Source organism: Lates calcarifer, linkage group LG20, assembly GCF_001640805.2.
Source record: "Lates calcarifer isolate ASB-BC8 linkage group LG20, TLL_Latcal_v3, whole genome shotgun sequence".
Lineage (NCBI taxonomy): Eukaryota > Metazoa > Chordata > Actinopteri > Centropomidae > Lates > Lates calcarifer.
The window spans coordinates 4,387,944-4,399,082 of NC_066852.1; the positions used below are offsets into that span (position 1 = coordinate 4,387,944).

The 11,139-nt window shown below is 42.2% G+C and overlaps 1 protein-coding gene across 1 annotated transcript; it reads left to right on the forward strand.

Moving 5' to 3' along the window:
* The first annotated feature begins 951 nt into the window (after positions 1-951).
* Positions 952-8,718, forward strand: vps11 (VPS11 core subunit of CORVET and HOPS complexes). Its single transcript, XM_018691798.2, has 16 exons — positions 952-1,153; positions 1,558-1,706; positions 1,799-1,934; positions 2,007-2,170; positions 2,362-2,609; positions 3,210-3,411; positions 3,527-3,678; positions 3,932-4,118; positions 4,286-4,429; positions 5,033-5,230; positions 5,359-5,520; positions 5,655-5,788; positions 6,803-7,005; positions 7,158-7,329; positions 7,719-7,941; positions 8,154-8,718. The coding sequence occupies exons 1-16, from the start codon at positions 1,012-1,014 to the stop codon at positions 8,316-8,318; spliced, it is 2,781 nt and encodes a 926-aa protein (XP_018547314.1). The 5' UTR covers positions 952-1,011; the 3' UTR covers positions 8,319-8,718.
* Positions 8,719-11,139: the final 2,421 nt, after the last annotated feature.

The window sequence follows — 11,139 nt, forward strand, 5'->3', positions numbered from 1 at the left end:
AGAGTAAGAATAAACACAATTGTGTATCAGGTCACATAATTCACAGTGTATGTCAGGACAAAAACCAAGCCTAAAAGTCCAAGGAACTTTTTGTAGACCTCTACAGTACAAAGTATAGCAAAGTATAAAACAATTTCTAAAGCTTTGAGTGTTCCCAGGAGGAAGTAAGACGGGTCTTGGACAGTTAAGAGTTTCAGAAGTCCTCTGCAGAGATGAAAGAACCCTGCTGAAAAGCCAACTATCTCAGGTGACTCCATCAATCAGGCCTTTATGGTCAGGTCTTTATGGTGGCTAGATTGAAACCACTTTGACAGCATGAGGGAAAATATTCTCTGGTCCAATGAGACAAAAATAGATCATCATCATGCTATGAGGGTGTTTCTTGGTGTTGGGGACAGAGAGAGTGGTCAGAATTGAATTGCACTTCCCATTGAATGTGATGACGCTTTAGAGGATCTGCCAGGAAGAATGGGATAAACTGCTGAAATCCAGGTGTGTGAAGCTTGTAGAGACCCAAGAAGACTCAAAGCTGTAATTGCTGCCAAGGGGGAATCTACAAAATGTTGAATTAAGAGTTTAAACACTCCTGAAATGAGAGATTTCAGTGTTTGATTTGAATACATTTACAAAGAAAGTCTAAGAAAATGTTTTTTCTTAATGGGTTACAGGGTGCAGATTGATGGGCAAAATTGCAATATTACACATTTAAAATTAAATCTACAACACAAAGTGTGAAGGGGTCTGGATACTTTCTGAGGCCAGTGTACATTCGTTACATCAGGCTGTGATGTGGCATTCATTGATAGAATAACACTAAAGAATAAGGGAAAACCCTCAGATCAACAGAATATTTTTCAACGGCACGTGTATTACGTCATATAATTTAAATATTCACAATAAGAAAATAAATGTTGACAGATTTAGGTTCGACAATAAATAAAGCCGGGTTGCTCACATGACTTAGGTCACATGACACCGCCCTGCTCAAGCTACTAAGCTACAGCTAAGAAAATGGCAGCATTCTTACAATGGAGAAAATTTGTCTTCTTTGATAAAGATACGGTGAAGGATCCTGTGGATAATGGGAAAAACTTTGCTCTTCCAAGCGGAATATCGGCTTGTGACTCCGGCCGGGGTCATATTGTTCTTGGAGATATCCTTTTAATAGCACTCATCGGCTAACTCAGCTAATGTTATGCTAGGTTACTAACAGTTCATGTTAGCCTCGACAAATGTGATAGTAAACCTCAAACCGAAGTTATAAGTGCCTGTCTTAGAAATGAATGACGTCTGACTAAACAGCAAATCGAAGAAATGAGCTGAACACTGAACGGTACAGCTAAGATAAGTTCCGTTTTCTGGTTCTGGAAACAGAAAGTCTAAGCTAAGTCCGGACTACACACTACACACTGAACAAGAAGCTAATTAAACAATTCCTGCTGAACACACTTCCTCAACCTCCGTAGTAACGTTCATTGAGCGAACTCTAGAATCGTCACACATGGCATACATGTCAACAGCTATATATATATTTGCCCTTAACCTCCAGAATGTTACATATGGAAGGCAAGATCTGGCTTATGACACGATCCCTGCAGTTGACATTTTTTCAGGCCTACAAGCTGCGGGTAACACACCTTTACCAGCTGAAGCAGCACAGCATCCTTGTATCAGTGGGGCAGGATGAACAAGGAATAAACCCTCTAGTAAGTGTGCAGTTTTCCAGAGAAGTCTAACACATAGAATATTGTGTCAGTGATTTTAACAGACCATCATTAAAGTGATACTCATTTTTCAGGTGAAGGTCTGGAACCTAGACAAGAGAGACAGTGGAAATCCTCTCTGCACAAGGATTTTTCCTGCAATCCCTGGCAACAAACCGACTGAAGTGTCTTGCATCAGTGTACATGAGAACCTTAACTTCATGGCCATTGGTAAGACACAGAGACAGGGTTTGCTTTCTGCCCATTGAGCCAGATTATAATGGGTGTTGTGTTTCCTGACAGGCTTCACAGATGGCAGTGTGGTTTTGACCAAAGGTGACATCACCAGAGATCGTCATAGTAAAACCCTGACTCTGCACGAGGGAAGCAGCCCGGTCACAGGCCTCGCCTTCCGCCAGGTGGCAAAGGTCACACATCTGTTTGTTGCCACGCTGGAGAAGGTCCATGTAAGTCTGGTTGTTGTTTCTACAGCCTTGCTTTCAGTTTAGCCATCACGGTTATCCAGTAGTTTTAAATAGAACCTCATTTTCTCAACCTGAAGATGATGATACAGTGAGGGTTTTTATTAATCACTCATTTTCCAGAGGCTGCCATCTTTGACCTTACACCCCCTCCCTTCTTGTCCCACCTTGCTCAGTGCTACACCCTGTCCGTCAAAGAGTATCCTAAAGTAGAGCTGGACACTCACGGCTGTGCGCTGCGCTGCTCCTCCCTGGCAGATCCCTCCCAGGATTCCCAGTTCATTGTGGCTGGTGATGAATGTGTGTACCTGTACCAGCCTGATGAACGAGGGCCCTGCTTCGCCTTCGAAGGACACAAGTTGTTGGCTCACTGGCACCGTGGATATCTGTTTTTACTCATCAGGGATGCAAAATCACCCAACAAGTAAAGACAGCAGTGAATAAATAAGATGAAGGGGTATTGATTTGTTTGGATAGAGTAACGCTGATCTGAGTTTGGGGCTATTTTTATGAGCTCACATGGTAATATTTAAAATTGAAAGTAAGATATAAACAGAAACAGGTCAAAGGGATGCTAAGTAAGGATCTGCTGCTCTTCTTCAGGTGCTTAACCATTATTTATATTAAGAGTCTCAGTAAATGATTTGCTAAATTGAAAATTGTGTCCTGCAAATCTGCAAAAGGTATATGATTATACACATTAATAAATGAGGAGTCTTTCTTATGAAAGAAGAAACAGCATCTCACACAGAGCATATTATCCAACACTGTCTCCAAAACATGCCATGCATCACATTCTGGGGTGTTAGCACAAGTGCAACATGCCTGAAAGTTACACCCTGCTGAGGGAGTTGCAGCAGTTATGACCAAGAGTACAAAGATATTTGACTGACTGATATCACAAGGTTAAAACTGAGTGTTTCTATTCCAGGTTTTAATCTAGCAATTAATAAGCAGCTTAACAACATCTGACAGAGCTGTGTGTTTCCTAGGAGAGTGTTGACAGTCTTACTTTCCCACTCAGGGCATCGTATGGTAGCAGGGAGAGCTCTCCATCAGACAAACAGCTTCTGACCATCTATGACCTGGATAACAAGTTCATCGCCTACAGTGCCTCTTTTGATGACGTCGTTGATGTAGTGGCAGAGTGGGGCTCCTTCTACATCCTGACCAGAGATGGGAAATTGTTTGTTCTTCAGGAGAAAGACACACAGACCAAACTGGAGGTCAGTCCAGAGGCCTGTAATGTGATGTTTCATAACTTTATTTTAAATCAGCTGTTTGACTGTCATCACTGTGGATCAGGTAGCAAGGTAATTTCCTCCCTGTTTGTCTTTTAAGATGCTGTTTAAAAAGAACCTGTTTGTGATGGCCATAAACCTGGCTAAGAGCCAGCACCTGGACAGTGACGGGCTGTCTGAGATCTTCAGGCAGTACGGCGATCATCTCTACCTTAAAGGAGACCATGACGGTGCCATCCAGCAGTACATTCGGTAACTCATATCACTAGACATATGCCAAGGGTTAAAATATGTGCCATGTTTCAGTTTACTGTTATACCATGTGTAGTTTTTAAAAATATACCTGAGAGAAGATGAGATGAAAGAAGATTTTGTGGTCTTGGTTCATTTTCATTGTAGCAGTTTAACTTATTTACTCTATAATTGCCAATTTGCAAGATGCATTGCTGATTGGTCTCCCCATTGATAAAAACCATTCTTAAATCATCACTGGATTTTCCCACAGCACTATTGGAAAGCTGGAGCCATCATACGTTATCAGGAAATTCCTGGATGCACAGAGGATCCACAACCTGACAGCATATCTGCAAGCCCTGCACAGGCAGTCACTGGCTAACGCAGACCACACCACACTGCTGCTGAACTGTTACACCAAGCTGAAGGACAGCTCCAAGCTGGAAGAGTTCATTAAGGTAAAAATGAGTGCTGAGGATGTATGAAGAAACTAACGGAGCAAAATCAAACTGCTTTTGTAAGATGACAGTATTGATACTTAGTGGTTTCTATCATAACAGATGAACAGGTCACTAATGGCTGTCATACTGCAACACCACTGTCTCCATGCACTGTATTTCAACAGAGTAGTGAAAGTGAGGTCCACTTTGATGTTGAGATTGCCATCAAGGTTCTCCGGCAGGCTGGCTACCACAGCCACGCTGTTTTCTTGGCTGAGAAACACATGCACCATGAATGGTACCTGAAGATCCAACTGGAAGACCTCAAGGTAAAAACCTGCAAGCAGATGTACAAAGCTTGTCAGTCCCTGAATGTTCTTGTCAAGCTGGTGTGCGTTTGTTTGTTCCCACCTCAAAGTACAGTGACCCCGAGAGCTCAACTCACCTAAGAAAACTGGTGTTGTTGTGCAGTGCAGGATAAAGTTTGATGTCCAACAGGTGTTATTTTTTACCTCATGATCTGAAATTGTGATGTGACATTAGAGGAAAACTGAGGAGCACAAGTTCTCATTTCTTTCACAGACATTTCAAAACACCTTTCATCTGGACCTCCTCCCATTGCATGCTCAAACTGTTACAGGCCATTTTCAGTCAATAGCTTTCCCTTTTCAATGAATTTAAATTTAAAAAGGTTTATATTATGTGTATTTTGTGAGCATCTAAATACATATATGTGGAAGAGCTGTATATATAGCAGTAGAAAACAATTTAAGACAGGAAATGAAACATTTCCTACCAACTTCTGATGTGAGCCAACACCCAATTTATGTTCTATAAATAAATACAGATGTCTCCTTTGCATCACACCCTGAGTACCAACAACAACTTTTTATGGGAGCAGTAACTCCATTATGTCTCCTCCAAAAACCCAGAACTACCAGGAAGGGCTACGTTACATTGGACGTCTACCTTTTGAACAAGCTGAGAGCACCATGAAGCATTATGGCAAAACGCTAATGCACCATGTTCCTGAAGGTACCACGCTGCTCCTGAAGGGTTTATGCACCAACTACCAACCCAGCAGTGACACTGCTGAAAAAGATAGCCCAGAGAGCAGTCGGGTCAATAAGGTCAGTCTGTGTTCTCTTATTTACACCTTAGTTTCACCTGGTGCTTTAATAGCCCTGTGGGACTGAAATTACGGGAGTGATCACATATTTACAATAGAAACAACAGTCCATATTTGTTTTGATTTAAGGCCAACTCTGAGGAATTCATCCCAATTTTTGCTAACAACCCTCGGGAGCTGAAAGCCTTCCTGGAGCACATGATCGAGGTGGATCCCCGCTCTTCCCAGGGTGTGTATGACACACTGCTGGAGCTCCGGCTGCAAGACTGGGCACACGAACAGGACCCAGAGGTCGGTGCTATCTTTGCATGACAAATTTATAATACAGTGTGCAGTAGACTCACTGTCGTGTGATCATGTTATTAAAGAAAATTGGAAAACAGAATTATTTAAAATGATTTAAACGTATTTTTTTCTAATGGTAGAGAAAGAAGGTTCTGCAGGGAGAAGCTTTGTCACTGTTGAGAAGTGACCACACTGTGTTTGATAAGGCCCTCGTCCTCTGCCAGATGCACAACTTCAAAGAAGGTGTCCTCTACCTTTATGAGAAGGGCAAGCTGTAAGTAAGAGAGACAGCTACATGTGAATGTGTATGAAGCCAGTTAATGTGATAATGAACACATCATGGGAGGCACAGCAAGAAAGTTGTTGGCTGGTACAGGCCCCAGGCCCCAGGCCCCCGCAACCCTTAAAGGAAAAGCGGTATAGCTAATGGATGGATGGAGCACATCATAACATCTCATAACATTATTACTCATTTCTCACTGCCTCCATGTGACAATTGGAACTGAATGATGAGTCTAAAAGTTTGCCAACAACAACACATGAGATCAGTGTTGCTGTGTGTGGTTTGTTGATTATTGATGACAACAACTGATTATGATTGATGATTAATAAACATTCAGACCAGTGCAAACTTTACTGCTGATAATTAGTGGACAGATATGAGAAATCATATAGGTTTATCAAATCAAGTCTGTTTGAAATAACAGACAATCAACAGACAGTTTAAAATGCACAAGCAGATACATCAACCAATTTATACTTTCACATTTTTTTTTTACGGCCCAAGTCAACACATGAAGGATATGTTTACAATTGTATGTAAAGTAACCCAGCCCTAGGTAAGTTTCATGACTGAAGAGTTTTCATCCACTCTTCCTATAGATCACTTCAGACAGTTAGAGATAGCTTTGGCTGTCTTACACACACACACACACACACACACACCATGTTTAAGACCTGTTGTAGAAGCCAGCCTCTTTCCAAGTGTGACTCTCCTGACTGGCTGCAGGACATCTGCATCCAGAATTTACTGATATTTATCTGTGCAATGTTTCCTGTGCCACTGACTGTCACACAACATCAAAGCAGAATATCTCACCTCCATGCTAAACAGTTTATTTCTTCTTAATTCAAAAACCAACTCAATATGTCATTTGCAGTGTTCATATTCATCACAGCACTTTCTTTCTTTACCTGTTGTGCTGAGAAATGTGATCTAATATATGTAAAAAAAAATGTGAGGTTTGGACTGTTGATAACATGGACATTGTTTTGCATTTTTGTGCAGGTACCAGCAGATTATGCACTACCACATGCAGAATGAGGAGTATGGAAAAGTGGTAGAGGCCTGCAAGCGCTATGGGGACCAAGAGGGTTGCCTCTGGGAGCAGGCACTGGGATACTTTGCCAGAAAAGAAGAGGACTGCAAGGCCTACATCAGTGAGGTCCTACATCACATTGACCAAAACAACCTGATGCCTCCATTACTTGGTGAGCTGGTGAACATTTGATTCTATAATTCATGCAGGCTTGTTTGGATTTTGATCAGTATTTCATATTAGAATCAGTTCAGATGAAGACTGAGAAAAATTTCTTGGCATTAGTAAGACAGCATCACATCCATTGTTTTTGTGTGGTCGTAGTGGTGCAGACACTGGCACACAACTCGACGGCCACTCTGTCGGTCATCAAGGACTACCTCATCAACAAGCTGCAGAGGGAAAGCCAGCAGATAGAGGATGATGAACGCAAAATCTGCCAGTACCGCGAGGAAACAGCTCACCTCCGCTCTGAGATCCAGGAGCTGAAAACAAGGTTGGTCATATAAAGGATGGGATTTTTTAGGTAATACTTATGTGCCTTTCCAGATCATCATGTCCGATCAACTGATGGACTCCACAGGTGGACTCCAAACAAGGTATAGAAATATCTCAGAGATGATCCAGCAAAAAAGCAAAGGGTCTGAATATTTTCTGAATGCACTGCATTTATCATTCCTAAGTCATCTTTTACTTGGTAAACACCATCAGTTCAGTTTTATATCACTCATCTGTTGTCCTCATTTTTGGGACTTTTATTGTTGCTTCTGTCAGTTACAGCTGCTGCAACTCCAAAGGGTTGGGGAAGTGGAGGCAGATGAGGGCTGGCAAACAACCTGAAGTCACAGATTAACTGTAAATGTTTACCCTGATATTTCCACACAGTGCCAAGATATTCCAGAAGACCAAGTGTAATATGTGCAACAGTCCACTGGAGCTGCCATCTGTTCATTTCCTGTGCAGCCACTCCTTCCACCAACACTGCTTCGAAAGCTATGCAGAGAGTGAGGCTGAGTGCCCAACATGCACTCCAGAGAACCGCAAAGTTATGGACATGCTGCGTGCCCAGGACCAGAAACGCGACCTGCACGACCACTTCAACAGACAGGTAACAATAATTGAGCTTTGACTAGAGGAAAGTGAAATGACAACAACAGAAGTTTAATCACTCACTTCCTTTCAGTCATTATGATTGTCCATGATTTGTTTTAATCTAATAATCTGCTTTACTCATCCCCAGGGGGGAATTAAGTTGTGCTTGATTTATTTTAGCAGTTGACTAATAAATTCAAGTCCTTGTGTCTTTTCTGGGGTTTTCAGTTACGCAGCTCTAACGATGGATTCTCAGTTGTGGCTGACTATTTTGGTCGAGGAGTGTTTAACAAACTGACTCTGGTCACTGACCTGCCTGGCAACAAAACTGTTGGGAGTCTAGAAGTCAACCTGCAGAGAGATCTTCTCATCCACACCAAGAGAAACTGCTAGAAACCTCAAGCTTGCGGTTATGGTTTAACTCTTATCCTGAGCAGGCACTTTGTGTCTGGCTCTGACCACACGTTTTGCTGTATGGGGTGCCACTTTATTTTGCAGCGAATGCATTTGCCTGCTTTTAGTACCTGTGGTGGACGTATCAGCACAACTGTGTTCCTAGTCTGAGTCAAGAATCATTGGCGATTGTATAAATGTAGCTTAAAACATGTAATGCTCGGTCTTAAAATGTGGCTGAATCACACCTTGAAGAAATCTGCTCTGGTGTGTTTGCTTGTACTTATGTAATCTTACACATAACACTCAAAAACAGTTCAACTGTCAGCCATTAATAAAGTTATTTGAGGTCACTCTAACTTGAGAATTGAAACTGTGAATAAAGTCATTATTGAGTGGATTTTCTCGCATTGTCTCTCTATTGGTTTTGCAGTTGTGTCATCTGCCAGTGTGGCCCCTATAAAAGTACACATAACTTGTCATATGATGACCTTGATTATCAGATCATGTTACATTACATGTTTGTCAAAATGTACATATACTATACACTACCAGTCAAAGTAATCATGGGATCTAAAATGAATCTAAATGTGCCCTAACCCTAACCTGGTTGGACCTCTTGCCCTAACCCTAAACCCATGCAGGCCCCTTACCCCTGAGCTGGAGCCTAACACTAAGCTCCAGGCCCACCCTCGCCATGAAACTCCCACCCTCGCCCTCCAACACCCTTCCCCGGGCTTGTTCTCTGCCCACCAACCCTACCAGCCCCTGGCCCGGGACAGACCCCACCAGGGGCATCCCTCAACCCTAGGCCTGACCTCCGCCTCCCACCGCCCGCCAACCCTAGCCCCAGGCCGGGCCCAGGCTGCCCCCACCAGGGGCATCCCTCAACCCTAGGCCTGACCTCTCACCACTAAATGACTCATCCAGAAGCCAAACACACTCATGACTTTCTTTCTACAGTGAAAACTCTTCTCAGCACTGTTGCAGACGTTCCCACAACTGTGTAAGCACTTGTAAGTTGTTTTCACCTTCTGTCTGTAGGATGAACCTTTGACCAACCAGTCTTTCTTTGTTACTTGCCCTTTTCCCAACATTCTGATGGCTGTATATAGTGCTATTTTCTGCAGTACAGTTTTGTCCTAATAATGCATCACACATTGTTGTAACACAGTTTGTTCCAACACTGCCTTTGTACAGGCAAGGTTTGTCAGTCATCAGCAAAAGCTGAGGCACCTGCAGGAATTTACAGTTTATGTTCATTTTCAAGGCTGCATTGCTATGAAGCACTGCTTCTAGAAAGCTGGAAGTTAAGCAGTTTCTTAATCGCTGGAAAAGGGATAAATATACACGATCTTTCAGTTTTTCATCTAAACTTCTTAACCTGCTTCAGTTTCAATAAAACCTGGAAAAATTGCGATGTTACAAAACTTTTAACTAGTAGTGCACAGCATGGGCTTTCTGACTGCTCTGTGACAGTGTGGTCCTGAATGCAGCAGGGTGCAAAACACTGTGTTGTAACACATTCCTCCAGTAAACGTCATTAAAATCTTGTGCGACTTGTGCCACAGTAGTCCCTCTGTGGCTTCAGAGCGGACAGGATATCTTTGTTGCCCTCATGCATCAGTGACACACTGGTTCCTCATACCACTGTCACCAGGCCTCACCTCTGCTGACAGGGAGAACCAGGTGTAATGACACTGAGGACACCATGGAGAAGAAGACTTGGCTTTGGCTGTTTTGTTAAGATAGTAGAAAGATGAAATGAATGATAAAGAAGGTCCTGTCTGTGTAGGCCCCAGATTGCTGTGGGCCCTACTGCAGCTTCATAACTACCACCCAACAAGCCTTGCCATCTCAGAGCTGCTCTGACCCAGTCATCTGGCCATAATGATATGGTCCTCATCAGAGTTGCTCATTTCACCTGGATCCAACACATAGACTTTGAGAATCAACTGATCAATTACTGTCTAATATCACAGAGCTTTACATCCTCTGTAGTTTTGATGGTAGAATGTTTTCTTCAAATGCTAATGTTCCTCTATGTTTGGGACTTGATATGTAGTAGGGCTCTTTGTTATCTCTAGTATAAAGCACATACTGCAGGTGGCAGCCAGTGTGCACAACTGAGACATTGTTGTTAGGTGTGGTACCTGGATTTGAAGTGAAGTGGTGTGGTGTGTGGTGGTTACCTGGGTGTGGTCACCTATTGTGCTGCCTACTCCAACTGTCCCTAATTTCATTTTTAACGGGACCACCAGATCATTTTATTAAAATTCCTTTTAGAAGCTAATGTAACTGCTCATTACAGCACTTGAACTGCTTGAACTTTGACTGCTGTGTAGTTAAATGGGATGTGTGTGGAACCCTCATGTTTTGGTAATAGGCCCAGGCTACAATTACCAGTCACATCCAGAGAGACTTTTCAATTAGACCTCATGGAAAAGTCATATTTACTCTGATATATTACTGCAGATAAGATGATTACATTTAAAAATTTTGATTTTTACAACAATGTTGCATCTTCTTACAACTTTTATCAAACTAAATGTACTAATGTTTGATACAGATTTTACACACACATTTTGGAAATATATTGATATCATTATATGTGTTTAGGTTATAGAGTCTAGGTCAGTAATAATGCCTTATAAAAACAGGTTTACAAAATTAAAATTGGTAAAAAAAAAAAAAAAAACATTTAACCAAATCAATTCATTTTAAGCAGGCATGTGGTTTGCTCAGTCCTTACCTGGAAATGTCGTCATTCTAATTAACGCCCACTATCTGGACGTGGCCCAATTGGATGGAGCCAGAAATC